General features: G+C 36.3%; 4 protein-coding genes, 1 long non-coding RNA gene and 1 other non-coding gene across 6 annotated transcripts; 4 read left to right on the forward strand and 2 right to left on the reverse strand.

The window, feature by feature from the left end:
* Positions 1 to 291: 291 nt before the first annotated feature.
* TRNAW-CCA lies at positions 292 to 363 on the reverse strand. Its single transcript has one exon. It is a non-coding gene; the product is annotated as a tRNA-Trp (tRNA).
* Positions 364 to 1,093: 730 nt separating this feature from the next.
* Positions 1,094 to 1,900, reverse strand: LOC113290466. Its single transcript, XM_026540069.1, has 2 exons — positions 1,897 to 1,900; positions 1,094 to 1,626 (listed from the first exon to the last, which is right to left on the reverse strand). Exons 1-2 carry the CDS (start codon positions 1,898 to 1,900, stop codon positions 1,094 to 1,096), a joined length of 537 nt encoding a protein of 178 aa, XP_026395854.1.
* A 1,622-nt stretch (positions 1,901 to 3,522) lies between these two features.
* On the forward strand, positions 3,523 to 3,894 carry LOC113290467 (SKP1-like protein 1B). The gene has a single exon (XM_026540070.1). It carries the CDS (start codon positions 3,523 to 3,525, stop codon positions 3,892 to 3,894), a length of 372 nt encoding a protein of 123 aa, XP_026395855.1.
* A 2,764-nt stretch (positions 3,895 to 6,658) lies between these two features.
* Positions 6,659 to 9,013, forward strand: LOC113286902. The gene is made up of 2 exons (XR_003329567.1): positions 6,659 to 8,566; positions 8,704 to 9,013. It is a non-coding gene; the product is annotated as an uncharacterized LOC113286902 (long non-coding RNA).
* Positions 9,014 to 11,300: 2,287 nt separating this feature from the next.
* LOC113290468 (SKP1-like protein 14) lies at positions 11,301 to 11,942 on the forward strand. Its single transcript, XM_026540071.1, has one exon. The coding sequence runs from the start codon at positions 11,301 to 11,303 to the stop codon at positions 11,940 to 11,942; it is 642 nt and encodes a 213-aa protein (XP_026395856.1).
* Positions 11,943 to 14,031: 2,089 nt separating this feature from the next.
* LOC113290471 (SKP1-like protein 11) lies at positions 14,032 to 14,697 on the forward strand. Its single transcript, XM_026540072.1, has one exon. It carries the CDS (start codon positions 14,032 to 14,034, stop codon positions 14,695 to 14,697), a length of 666 nt encoding a protein of 221 aa, XP_026395857.1.
* Positions 14,698 to 15,288: the final 591 nt, after the last annotated feature.

Raw genomic sequence — 15,288 nt, forward strand, 5'->3', positions numbered from 1 at the left:
TCAAAAAGTGGGATGAAGAATTTGTTGATGGTTTCAAAGATGAAGGGAATACACTGTTTGAGATGATTCGTGCTGCTGATTAAGTGTTTGATGGATGTAACTTGTCAAGCCTGTGCTGATTTTATCAAAGGGAAGTCACCTGAATGGATTAGAAAGTATTTCAATATCAAGAATGATTTTAGTCCAGAAGAAGAAGCAGAAGTTAGAAGAGAGAATCAATGGGCTTTTGATTAGTCATTTCCTTAAAATCAGTTGAGATTTAGGAACATGCTAATGCAAATGCCAAAAAAATGAACCTGACGTGAATCGAACACGCAACCTTCTGATCTGGAGTCAGACGCGCTACCATTGCGCCACAGATCCTGTTGTTGTATGTTCAACCATATAAACCAGATAACAGTGTTCATTCTGTAAAAATGATGAAGAATATGAAATTGAAAGATAAAGTAGAAGACAACTTCCATGATTCTGTAACTGAGGCTTGTGCTTCTTCATCACAAGAAGAAGATGTAATAATGGAACCGAAGAACTTGAAGATTCAACAAACTGGACAGTGTTCAAAATCTGAAGAAGTATATGGTACCCCAAAATCTGATTTCGGTGATGAGCCTCGTAGATCTTGTTTCTTTGGTGGGGCTTCTTCAAAGACGAGACCAAAATCAGTGGTGATTCTCAAAATTTCTGAGGGTGATACTTTTGAAGTAGAAGAATGATTTTACTCCTGAAGAAGAAGCAGTAGAGATTTTGGGTTCTGATGTTATAATTTCACCAGTAGTAAGTAGAGATTTAGGGACTAGTTGTAATTTATTAGGGCGTTTGAGTTACATTTTGGTAGTGAATTATTTTGTGTTTGTTGGGTAGATTTAAGAAGGACTTCTAGTTACAGTACTACTTTAGATTTATCAGGACGAATTATTTTCTCCTTTCGATTTGCTCATTGATTCTGTTTTTGGGGATTCAACTGGAGTGCAGTAAGGTTTATAAAACAGAGGAACTTTGTAATTTGTATGGGGTTAGTGTGTGATGAAATGTTTTTGGGTCTCAAATGGCCAGCCGGAGTTCAGAATTATTAGATCATTTGTCTTGCCGTATGTCAGTTTTGAACTTCCTTCTCCTTCTCAGGATAGTTTTCAGCAACCAAATCCCTAAGATCAACAGCTCTCTTAACATCAAGATTAAACTCTTTCTCAAGTTTATGAGCAACAGATTCAATATCAAGACCAACAAATCTAAGATTATCATCTTCAAGAAACCTATGAAGAGATTTAGGGAGTTGGAAACAACGCGAGATCTGAAAAACCAAACATCTAGCGGAGTACCACCTTGAACCAACACAGAGTTTGAATATTGCAATCGGAGCTTGATTATCATAAGCAGCAGGTTTCCATTCAACATCAAGAGCAACAATGAAACGATGACGAGCCCATGGATTTTCGTTTTTGGTACAACGATCTAGAGAGTCTTTGTAATCACTGTAAATCTGTTGAATCCAGTGATCAACTGTAGCAGCATCCTTGGTTACAACCGTTTTGATTTGCTTAGCACCACGGAAGTATCTTTCAAATCCAGTGACAGTTACAGTGTAAACATCTTGTGTGTCTGGGTAGAAGTTTGGATGGAAACTTGCTGGATTGCCATGGCGAATCAGTGGTTTTGAACTTGAAGACTGATTTTCTTTTGTTTGTTGCAGAGAAGAAGAAGAAGAAGAAATTTAACCAAAATGGGGAATGGTGGTGGTATACAGCTGGTCTGCTACTAGTGGGTAAGAACGGATTCCAGATTAAAAATAAATCAAACAGAAGAAAGGACATGACTTGGCTAAAAGACCTAATTAACCTTCTGGGGGCAATCACTGTGTAGAGACCCGAGCTGAGTTTTACTGTTTTAAAGTTTTACTCATTTTGGACCGCACCCTACCTCTAGCTAAGTTTGGTATGAGAACAAATTTGACTTGCTTATTCCACTAACATTGGCCTCAACATGCGAATGCCTCTTCCTATTGAACCTGCCATGGAGCAAAATCAACAAAATAATTTCCCTTTAAGCTCTTGTGCTGCGATCAAAATTCAATAAAGAGAAATGAACCTGACGTGAATCGAACCTTGTAGTGCGACTTCCAAAAAAAACTTAAGTTATCAGAAGGTTCGGATGAACACATAGCGAAGTCGAATCAGCCGAGCTTCAATGAATTCAATAACTTAGCCAAGTCAAAGGTTCCGCTGAAAACCTAGCAAAGTCGAATTAGCCGAACATAATGTTTCCCTGAACTATATCTTATGTTCGGCTTAAAATTGATATTCCTAGATCAGCCGAACTGATCTTCTGAAAAACAAAAAACGAAGAACAAAGCTAGGTTCGGCTCTAATTTCTCAGCCGAACCCCCTTCTGAAAACACTAATTTCATCTAAGAAATCCTATTTTATCAATCAAACGATGTAAAAACAATGAAAACACAAGATGGGTTTGTAGGAAATATCTTCTAATATAATTGGAGAGTAATCGAGATTTGGGATTTCGCCTTCCAACGTCGCTCAATTGGATTAGCTCTTTACTTTTGTTGAGAACTTGCTTGATTTGTATGGTTAATCGGCGACGAAAAGAAATTTCAACGTTTATGCAGGGAATAGTTCGGCTGCGGGAGATGAGAAGAAGAAAGATTGAACTGATTTTGATTAGTTTTAGTTTAAGTTTTTAATTTAGTTGAAGGGTAACCTAGTAATTTCATCACAGCTAGGACACCCCTTATAAACATACCTTAGATGGTATCATCATTTAGTATGACTCAAAAAAAAATCAGTACGCCTCAAAACAGGTTTGTTGTAAAAAGTAAAACAACCACGGTGGGCAAGATATGCAAATGAAACAACACAAAGGAAAACCCATCCAGGATTGGCGTTATGGTGGGCTTGTTATTCCAAGTTACTTTTCACTTAACAAAAACTTGCTATTCAAGGAAATAAGGAGTCAAGGACATAAACCCTGCAAAAGCAGCTGTGTGTATAAGACAAAGCTCTGCTGCCTGTTTCATTTCATCATTTCACCTTTGAAACCTGTTGAGGCTACTACTTTTGAGCTCTTAATTATTTTCTACTCTAGGGTTTCTCCATCTTAACAATGGGTTCATCTTCATCAACACCAGAAGAATCAGTAGATGTAGAGAAAATGATGAAGAATTTGAAGTTGAAAGAAAAAGTTGAAGAAAACTTCCAAGATTCTGTAACAGAGGCTGGTGCTTCTTCATCCTCACTAACATCAAAAGAAGAAGATGGAATAATTGAACTGAAGAACTTGAAGATTCAAGAAACTGGCCAGGGTTTAAAATCTGAAGAAGGAGAAGAAGTTTATGGTACCCCAAAATCTGATTTTGGTGATGAAACTCGTAGATCTTGTTTCTTTGGTGAGGCTTTTTCAAAGTGGAAGAGCAAGATGTGACCAAAATCAGTGGTGATTCTCAGAAGTTCTGAGGGTGATACTTTTGAAGTTGAAGTATCAATTGCTATGTCATCTCAAACACTCAGACACATGATTGAAGATTGTTGTGATGAAATTGAGACTCCAATTTCATTAACAAATGTTTCCAGTAAGATCTTGGAGAAAGCTCTTGTGTTTCTTGAGAAGCATGCTGAGAAAGAAGATGAGGAAAAGGAACTGAAAAAGTGGGATCAAGAATTTGTTGATGGTTTCAAAGATGATCAGCAGACCCTTTTTAGGATGATTCTTGCTGCTGATTATTTGGCTGCTAAGTGTTTGATGGGTGTAACTTGTCAAGCCTGTGCTGATTTGGTAATAGGTAAGTCACCTGAATGGATTAGAAAGTATTTCAGTATCAAGAATGATTTTAGTCCTGAAGAAGAAGAGGAAGTTAGAAGAGAGAATCAGTGGGCATTTGAGTAGTCATTTCCTTCGAATCAGTTGAGATTTAGGGACTAGTAGTAACTTATTAGGGCGTTTCAATTACAGTACTAGTACAAGTTAAGATCTATTAGGGCTTTGTTTATTGAATTCTCTGTTTTGTTAATCTATCAACCTTTTAGTAGAGATTTCTAATGGTATTGTTGTTTGATAATGGGTCTGCTTATCGATTCTGTTTTTGTGGATTTTTCGTGTGTGCATAATTGATCATGAAATGGTTTTACCCTCTTTTCAATTTTGCATTATTTGGAGCTCAGTTAGATTATGAAACAGGGGAAATATGAGTCTTTGCTTGGCTTGAATTTTGTTGTGACGAAATTCAAGATTAGATCATTTGCTCAGCTGCAAATTAGTTTTGATGCCTGGCCGGGAAGCTGCTAACCAAATTGTAGGGAATGCCACCCGAGTTTTGCAAGTTCCAGCTAGTATTAGCTTGATAAATCTTACCAACTTTGAGCAATCTTTGATCTGGATTAAACAAAATGAACACCTATTTTGGGTTCTAGTTCAACTTGACTAACAGTATATCGAGGATATCCTCCTTGTAAAGAACACGAGGCTGAACCAGATTATAAACACTTTAGCAGGTTCAGAACCTTTCTAAGATTATATCCTGCTAAGATTACAAGGGGTGTCCTAAAGCGTTGAAATGACTAACGTATCCTTAACCTAATTTAATTTAAAACCAACCTAATAACTACATATATATATATATATATATATATATATATATAACCACTACCTCCTCCCACCACCACCGCCGATTACCACCACCACCTCCGATTATAACCACCACCAACCACCGATTACCACCACCACCTTCGATTACCACCACCACCTCTATATATATAGCTTAATTTAAAATATTAACAAAGATATTTTCACAAACCCATTACTTGTCATTCGTTTTTGGTTGAATAAATGAGAAGTAATCATCAAAATGAGATGAAAATGGAAGTTGCAGAGAGGTTTAATGGAGTTTTTTTTTTCCAGAGAAAAGTTCGGTTACGTCGCAAAACGTTCGGTTTCGTCGCAAAAAGTTCGGTTATCACGAATTATTTTTTTGTTAACCGAACTTAGAGTTTGATTGATTCGCAAAAAATACTTTTAACCGAACTCCTTGTATTAGAACAACACAAGTCCATAAGTTCGGTTCCTTCGCAAAATAAGGATATCACCGAACTTTAGTTTACGAAAATAATGAGAAATCCAAAAGTTCGGTTCGTTCGCAAAAATGTTAAAATTTTCTTTGTAACCGAACTCTACCTTTGAAACTTCGTAATCGAACTCTACCTAATTCGCCAAGAAATAAATTTCGTAGTAAGCGAACGTTTACCTAATTGCATATATGCATATATAAGCCCAGTTCGGTTGATACGCAAAATATGTTGAAGTTTGCGAGCCAACCGAACTTCTAATACTAGGTTACTTTTAACCTGCAGTTCGGTTGGGAACTTGGTTGCGTCGAAGTTTGCGAACTAACCGAACATACCTCTGTAAATCTTATTACTAAAGTTCGGCTACCTGCGTGTTTGAAGAAAGAAACCGAACTCTGTGTTCGATTATATGTTCTTGACATTTATTAACCGAACTCCGTGTTCGGTTACCTGTTCTTTACACTTGGTAACTGAACTACCTGAACCTAGCAGGATTTTTTTTATAAAAATTTACAGTTTTATGAATATTTGGACCAATTCAACCACCATTATCTAAGTTTGAAGCATACTTGGGTACCCAAATACTCTTCCACCGGTTGTGGTTGGTAAAATCCATCATTTTCATCTTGAGATTGAGTTTGTGGAAGAATACATTCACCATCTAAGAAATAACTCATATCTAGATCATTGTGAAGATTAACAAATACTCTAGGAGAGGATGGAGATGAAGAATCAGATGAGCTATCATCACTTGAATACTCAAGCTTAGTGAATTGGAAAAAAAATTATTTTCCATGTTTTTCTTCATCTTCTCTAATTTTACTCTCTCAATAATTCTATTTCTTTAGCTTAATCATTTCACTAATCATTACCCAAAATTAATCAGGAGGGTAGTTTAGGTATTAACATAAATATCTAGATAAGGGGTGACCTAGATTTACTTCTAAATATCTTACTAAAAATAGAACCATGGTCTCCCAAAAAAGCCATGGTCCCCAAAAAATCATTCTTTGTTTAGCACAAACGACGAAGCCCATTTACAGTTTAAAAGCACTCCTCTGGATAACATTTACCGAAGTCCACGTACATCATAATCATAGGAACTAAGTTTGGGGTTCACGTGGAAATAATTTTAATTCGTTAATATTTTTGCAACATCATAATTAAGCAGCTAATTTGGGACGAAAAAAAGGTTACAAAATTTTGTTTGTAATTTGGATTATAAACAGATATAGGCGTGATTTTCAACCCGATAGATAACCATAGGCCCATTTTTTTCAACTTTGTAAATCTAGGTCTCCATCCATGTTTCCATCCAAATCCGTTATTTTTGTCAATTTCTAGGTAATTGGGTCAATTTCTCCACAGGGGAGATGAGTTAATGAGGCACAGATTACCCATTTACCCTCTATACACGTGTAATCATTTTAGTGTTTGATCTGATATTAGTGTTAATCCCGGAAATAATCAACGGCTTATATTAGACAAAATTAATAGTAGCCAGGTGTCTCAAATACAAATAACTTTATAATCTATCATATCACATTCCGAAAATAATCAACGATCACCATCAACTAAACTTATAAACTGAAAAGCTTTAGTACCAGACTAACTATCTTCTTCTTCTTCACAAAGCCTTTCTCTACGGGTCAATTTTATTTTTCCTTTTGTTCTTCGTCCTGTTAGTCGCATTGAAAGTTATGATGAAAATTCAAATTGAGCTATTGTTTTTAGACACTACAATGAAGATGATGAAGAAGAAAGGGGCACGAGAAAGGTTACTAGTAAGAAGAAATTGATCTCATTTGATTCATTCCAAGGTATTCCAAGCTTAATAAACAATTTGAAATTGTTCTAATTCAGCTATAAGAAGTATTGGCTTTTGGGTTTAGTTTTGTTTCCTTCGAATTCATTTATGATTTGGATTTTTGAGTAATTTAGGGTTTGACTTATAGATGATTAATTGGCATTGAATGAGAAAGGTTGTTCAAGTATTTCAATTGGTGAAGCATGGAATGTATTTAGGGATTTGTTGTGGTCCGAATTTGGTTTTAAGTGAAGGTTCTTGATCTAGAAATACACAGAGCAGAAGATGGATCAAGTTTGAGATGGTTATGGCCCTTCTGGGATTGATCTTCGATGATTATGATGAGCACTTTCAACTGTTAAAAAAGTCGAAGGATTTAGTGTTGGCTACCTTGGTTTCTGGTGGTCGGTTTTGGAAAATTAGTGAAGTGTTAGAAGTGGTTTTCGAGTACAATACAAACATAGAGCTGGTGATAGGAGCTATGATGGTGTTTGGGGTCGATTTTTATGTCAATTGGTGGCTGGAATTGTGAGGGAGAAACCAACAGAGAAATAGAGATGGAAACAAGCTTCTAATTGAACTGGTGGTTCTCTGTATGGAGGTTTTGTTTTTATATGTCTGGAATTTCAGAAACTTCAATTGGATTTGTTTCTGGCACATGCTAACCATGATTGTTATGGCTGTTTTAGAAGATTCAGAGGATGTTTTACAAGCCAGTAAGGATGTTTTTACGAGTGAATGGTATCTGATTGATGTGTTAAGATGGGTTGTGTTTGAATTAAGTTTGCAGGGAAGGATAATTAATTGGAACAGGAAACAAATTTAACAGAGTTTCTCAATCACCAATTTGCGAAGGCATATGAAATGTTGCAGGGAACTGGTGGGTGTTGTGTAGGTGAAATTGTCTGTGAAATTGAAGGTTGAATCGGGGTGTGGTTTGTTTACTGGCTGAGCTAGCTGCAGAAGAGGAGGTGGATTCAGATGGAGTAGGATCTGATTACGGTAGCTGAAACTGGTGATGAGCAATGGTTGTGAAGAATACAGCAAGAACAATTGGGTATTGAAGGTGTTGGTGGTGCCGTTGAGCAGTTATGGGCATGAGCTATACAGGTGCAGTGTGCTGAGTTGAAATAGATTCAGTTGAACTGAAGCAATAGCAGGTGATGAGTGGTTGGACCTGATGGTAGATGGAGTATAGCTGCTGCATTTACACTTTGCAGATACTATTACTATTGTAGGTTGTATTGCAGTGCAGGAGGAAAGATTATGGAGATACATACAGTGTGGATTCAGTGTCACATTACAGTGAATGAAGGTGATGCTGATGTTTGAATGAATAGATGTATGCTTAGGAACTTGACAATGGTAAGCAGTTGCAGGTGCAGTTCAGCTGGTGTTGTTGCTACTGTTGGTGTTTAACACAAGAATTAAGAAGGAAACGAGCTGTGGTTGTTTGCATCTGAGATTGCAGGGGATACCTTGATGCATTGGCTGAGCAGAGAATTTCAAAGAAGGATGCAATGGTAGTATTGTTGCAGAGTGGTTGAAACAGTATAGATGAAGAATCCGAGAAGCTAAGGAATGGTGGGTGCTGTTAGACGTAATTGAAGGTCAGATGAAGATTCTTGTTGTTGGTGATGGGGGTCACGCAATTATGAAGTGGGATCTGTTTTTGTTGAAATGAATAAGGGTAATTTGAAGTCTAAATGAATTGCACTTCCCTAGTTATAAATTGCTGATAATATAATGTTTCTAGAATATTCATACTTCAAAATTTGGGTTCTGTATTGATTTTTTTGTTTGTATTTTCCTTATTCCCACTTGCAGGAGATTGGCAGGTTCAGGACTTAGGGAATGAGCTAAATGTCCACAGCTATGATGAAGTATGGAAGGTTTGTCTTATCAAAATTAGAATTAGAATTCTCACAAACAAAAATAACATACTATTTGTTATGTCAAAAGTCTGTAGTTCGTTGCATACTGTCTCAGTGTGTTTGTGTATTGAGGATTTGGTTTACTCAGACGTAGCTGATTTTATTGTGTTCTTTCTGTATTGCTTTTAACAAAGAAAATGTGGTAATAATGACCCACAAGTGTGCTCTTCTTGCATATGAGTTGAAACGGAACTTCTTTGTGCAACTACAGATGCATACAGGATAAACAGTTGATGAATGTGGAATTTGTTGGTGTATCTAGTTCTCTCTTTCCGTTTTAGTATGGACTGATCTTTGTCTTTTTGCATGAAGTTAATGGAAAATGGGTTAAATTCATCTTGGTTTTCATATGATTGATGTCCTATGACATTAGTAATCTACTGTTGAATTATATAATGGTATTAGAGAGCTTATTGGAGAATCCCAGTAATGATTTGTGAGGAGATTTCGTGTTCAAGTGGTTGAACACTAGTCACATCGTGTGCAAATGCTCTAGGCCTATCCAACTCAGCCTAGTCAGCTAATACAAGTCACAGCCCGAGTTAACATGAAACTCGGCCGGTTTGAAGGAATCACCGAGTTACCAATAAAACTCAATGATTTGAGGACTTAAAATTCTTTTTACCCTATCCCAACGGTTCCAAAAAGGTGGATAACTGCGGTTAGCCGTTGTTTCAATAAAACGGTCAAAACCGGCCTAGATTTTCAATTTTCAAAAAAACGAGCCTATGTAACCCTGAAAAAAACAGGCCTATATCTGTTTTTAACCCTTGTAATTTTAGCCGCGTGACCATATTTCTGTTGCAAGTTCCTATCATATATTTGGTGCAATAGTCATGAAGGTTAAGAGTTCACGATTTTTTTCTTTGGTGCAATAGTCATGAAGGTTAAGAGTTCACGATTTTTTTCTTCTGGAAGCTGGCCTATACATAGTGTTGTGAAATAGAAATTTTTTATTTGAGTAGATCGTGATTATTGGCTAAGCTAGTTTAGGCTGATGAATTTCTGGGATGGAATGGCATAAAATGCAACAAAATTCTGGAGTATATTGCAGGACTAAGTTTTGGGATGAATCCTGATAGAAAAAGATTCAGACATGGGAGAAAACTTAAATATCTTTAATTGGCGCAAATTAGCATAACGGAATAGAATTCCTTTAGTGTTTGTAATTACTAATTACGCTCATTTTCAGGTACAACAGATTGTTCTTTGTCTAGTGTTTATTTTTGAGATCGTCTTTTTTAGTGTTTACCATCATAATGCTAGTTCAAGAACCGTCTTAATAAATGATGATATCATAATTTCACATAATCTATATGACGTTTTTGGGTACTGAGATTGGTAAAAAAAAAAGGCCGAGACTATAACAAAATCATTTGCGTCCGGGTATCCGTATCACAACATTAGGTCAAACTCATTAGATGGTCAAGATTGACCATTGTCAAATAAAAGTTCATCATTTTATTCTTGGCATTTCAGGTTCATGCATTTACCAGTCAGGAAGTTCATGTAATTTAAAGTAGGTAACCCATGAGATGCATGCATGATTCAAATATATTCAAATATAATTACTAATGGCATGCCTTACTATACACGGAAACCAAATGTATAAATAGATGGGCTATAAACAATCATTGATTTGCAATTGTACGAGCAGAGCTATAGGTTTCTTGTGAGTACTCGGTGTTCGGTTACTAAGTTTATTCTTGTTGGAATTTTGCAACAATAGAAGAAACGTCAAATGTATCAAACAATAAATATAAAGAACCGTATCAAACAACTTTACCACGAACAAATTGATGAGGGCAGAATCACAGGTTCAACAAGTTGTCCTTAATACATTAGTTCACGGGTATACTCTGAAGTATTGCTAAACCCCAACATGCGAAGATGTGTCTAGGATAAGACAGCCCGATATAACTTGAGTTACCACAACGCAAGTTACCCACTCTTTAACTCAACAACAGGGATGGAAGTAAAACGCCTCATAAAAAATAAGAAGAATAAGAAAAGTAGACCTAAAGATAGTCGCTGCTTGTGTGTTTTGAAAACATAATTTCGAGTCATATTTATAAGATGAGATACTTGCAAATCAAGTTAGGTTTTGGTTTTCTTCAAAAACAAGTAAAACTCGTAAAAGGAATTTCCCACAAATAAAACTCTTAAGAAAATATTTTTTGAATTAATTTCATATAGAAAAAATCGCCAAAAGTAAATACGAGTAAAAGAGGAACATGGTGCATGGACATGGGTCGAAACATGTATTTTTCGATCCACCCGCTCCACCCACATTGCTTTACAACATCTCCATGAGCACATGGTTATATAGTGGAGCACCTCTTTAGTTTTCCATGATGTGGGACTAAAGATTCCATTTCATTCAATCAAAAAAACGAGTGAGTATCCTTAGACCCTTAGGTCATGAGATCAAACCACACCAAAACCAAAAATCCATTTATTAAATAACTCATTTTCTCCAACAATTCTGCCATGGCTTCACCATCAACATTAGCAGCACCAGGCTCAAAGAAGACAACGGTGCATAACAAGGGCTCATTAGAAGCACCAGAGGCAAAGAAGATGAAGATGGATAACGAGATTTATTCTTCCAAATTGGAAGCAGAAGAGTCGGTTGGCGAGTCAGAATATGAAAATGATAGCATAGCTTCAGCATCATCAACAAAGAAAATGCTCATTCTAAGAAGTTCCGATAACAAAACTTTTGAGATTGAAGAATCAGTTACTTTAGCATCAATAACATTAAGAGAAACGATTGAACTTGTTGGTGTTGATAACATGATTCCATTAGCTAACGTTTCGAGTAAGATTTTAGCACTGGTAATATCATATCTCAACAAACATCACAATGTAGAAGAGATAAGAGAGATGTTAAAATGGGATAAAGAAATTTTCAAAGCAATCGATGATATCCAAATGATTGTTGATCTGATTAATGCTAGTAACTACTTGAATATAAAGAGCTTACAGGATAGTGCTTGTGATGAGGCTGCTGAAAGGGTGAAAGATACGACAGTAGAAGAAGGAAGAGCATTGTTTGGCTGTGAGAATGATTTTACTCCTGAAGAGGAAGCAGAGATGCGACAAGAGTATGCACACGCTTTCCAGATATGAATTTTGTTTATAATTTTCCTTAAGAATTCGTTGGTTCAAGTCCTGTTGTGCGCGCTTGGCCTTAGCGGCATATACTATCTGTCATCTGAGGCTAACAAGATGAATGATACTTAGATAGCAGAGATTTAGCACTCCACATAAATGCACTATCTTGGCCTTGGGCCCTTGTGTGAGTGTCGTTCATCAGTTTCTTTTTTGCTGGCCATTATAAACTCATTATTATCCATTTAATCGTTAGCATTTTTCCACCGTATACCCCAAAAAGAAAAAAATCGTTATTTTTCACACTTGGTCTACACCTATTTAAGAAAAGTGATGCTTTTACTCTTTCATTTTTAACTAAAAATAAAAAATGGAAATATCATTTTTGGTGAAACAGATTACAGTGATATTGGAAGTTGGATTAACCAACCTGTGGCTAAATCTCTTTTATTTTCTTTTTTCTTTAAGCGTGTTGCCTTATTTCTGTTAGAGCAGTGTTATAATATTTTTAGTCACATGATTTAGTCATGAATGTTAAAAGATCATCAGAACATTGAGAGGTGTAACTCACATTGAGAGGTGTAAAACACAAAGTGCATATACAAACTATACGAAAAAACAATAATTCAATACAAGTCACTTTGTGAGCAAGACGGGTCTCACGGTTTGGTTGTTGTTCTTTGTTTAAGCATGTGAGCGTATTTCTGTTGCAAGTGTTGAGACTATTAGTCCCACATTGTCTGGGCAATCTAAGATCCTACGGTTTATAATCTCTTAGGGCCTCTCCGTTCATTGTCAATTTGGTTTTGAGTTGGATGCCCGTATTCTAACATGGTATCATCGCTATTTGCGACGAGTCATTTGACCGCACCTTTACTCCGCGTCACCCGATTTATTATCCACGTGTTAGATCCAACGAGGCTACACGTGAGGGGGCGTGTTGAGACTATTAGTCCGACATTGTCTGAGAAATCTAAGATCTCTTAGTACCTCTCCCCTCATTGCCAATTGGTTTTGAGTTGGATGCCCGTATGCGTGTTGAGACTATTAGTCTCATATTTCTGGGCAATCTAAGATCATGCGCTTTATAATCTCTTAAGACCTCTCCACTCATTGTCAATTGGTTTTGAGTTGGACGCCTGTATTCTAACACCAAATGCATTAGCCATCAAGGTTAAAAGCACATGAGAAGAGCAAGTCACATAGTTCATGATTTTTATAATGTCTAAAACTTTTTATCCTTCAAAATCTGGCCTAAAACATTATATATATGATCTATTGCGAGAGATAAAGGTTTTTATGAAGGTGATTATCAGCTAAGCTAGTTAAGGATGGTGAACTTGTGGAATTCCGTTAATGCAAAAGAATTATGGAGTATATTTCAAGACCGCTGTAACAAATTATCAGATGAAACATTATAGAGAAAAATTTAGATATGGGAGAAAACTAAAATATCTGTAATTGGAAAAAGTTGGCAAATAGATTGGAAGACGTTGAACTGCACACTCAGTCATGAGTTTATTTTGTAATGGCTTTATCATCAGCCTTAGCATGAAGGACTAGTTATTTTCATGAATAGGGTGTTTAATTGCTTAGTTTTTTATGCAAAGGTAAGGCAAACAACCCTCAATGATTATAGGACATTAATCCTCATTGGCTACCATGCGTGATTGTTCACATTGGGACAACGAAAACGCAGATTGTTCTTATTTACTGTTTACCATCGTAAAGTTAATTCAAAACCATTTTAATAATTGATAGTATCATGATTTCACATAATTTATATTTATATTTATGTTACATGTGCTATAAGTAACCAATGTGGAATTAGACACGCTGTAAGTTCTTTGCATTTCAGGTTCATGCATTTTCCAACCAGATCTTGAAGTAGGTGACTGGGAGATGCATGATTTAATTGTATGTCCATGCATGTGGAATCTAAAGAAGATTATGGTATGGAATTAATATTTCTTACATGCCTTACTATACACGGAATCCAGACGTGTAAATAGATGGGCTATAAACAAGCATATTGCAATAATGTGAGAGCAGAGCTATAGATTTCTTGCGAGTACGCAAGGTGTTGGATTGCTAAGTTTATTCTACAATGGCTTCATCATCGACATTAGCAGCAGCGGACGCAAAGAAAATAAAGATGGATGACGGGGGCTCATTAGCAGCACCAGAGGCAAAGAAGGCAAAGTTTGATAACGAGAGTTATTCTTCAAAGATGGAAGTAGAAGAGTCAGTTGGCGGGTCAAAATCTGTAAATGATAGCATAGCTTCGGCATCATCAACAAAGAAAATGCTCATTCTAAGAAGTTCCGACAACGAAACTCTTGAGATTGAAGAATCAGCTGCTTTAGCATCAAAAATATTAAGAGGAATAATTGAAGAGAGTGAACGTGTTGGTGGTAATATCATAGTTCCGCTGCCAGAGGTTTCGAGTAAGGTTTTAGTACTAATAATCTCGTATCTTAACAAACATCACAATGAGGAAAATAACAACGCAGAAGAGATGAAAGAGATGTTAGAATGGGATGATGAATTTTTCCAAGCAATTGATAATAATGAAATGCTTTTTGATTTGATTAATGCTAGTAACTACTTGAATATAAAGAGCTTACTGGATAGTGCTTGTGATGAGGCTGCTGAAAGGATGAAAGATATGACAGTAGAAGACGCAAGAGAAATGTTTTTGGTTGAGAATGATTTTAGTCCCGAAGAAGAAGCAAAGGTTAGACAAGAGTCTGCATGGGCTTTCGAAAAATGAGTTTTGAAATTATTGGATTTTTTTAATTGAAGTTCTTAATGCATGAATAAATGTATAATGATTTTTTAGGCTTTATAATTTGCCTTAAGCATTCGTTGGGTCTTTGAAGTCCTGTTATGTGCGAGTTTCTTAAGTAACAGTGTTTATAAGAGAGCGGCAGTATGCTGCCTTTAAAATAAAAAAGAGAATACATTTAGTTGTGTTTGTGGTTGCAAATATGTGGAGATATACTGTAGTTGTAGACATCGAATCCTGACCTCCTTTGCACTGTACTATTGGGCTTCGGCGAATGTCGTTCATCAGGTTTTATATTGCAAAAATTCACACTTTGCTCGTCCCATATCAAAAAAGTAGGGTGCCTTGATCATTAGTAAGCAACCACCAATGGCAACATAATTTTTGGCCTTGTTTTTCTCATGCCGTAATTTATTAAGACAAAACATCCCAAACATTGGGTTTGGTACACCATGGCTTATAGCTGGTCTTTTTTGACTGACGACACACTATTGCATTTGGTGCGCCCACCCTTCCGTGCTTTGTACAACCGGAACGTGCTTTTGAATAAAAATCATTTGGGTAACACCTAAACTG

This window comes from Papaver somniferum, chromosome 6, assembly GCF_003573695.1.
Source record: "Papaver somniferum cultivar HN1 chromosome 6, ASM357369v1, whole genome shotgun sequence".
Taxonomy (NCBI): Eukaryota; Viridiplantae; Streptophyta; class Magnoliopsida; order Ranunculales; family Papaveraceae; genus Papaver; species Papaver somniferum.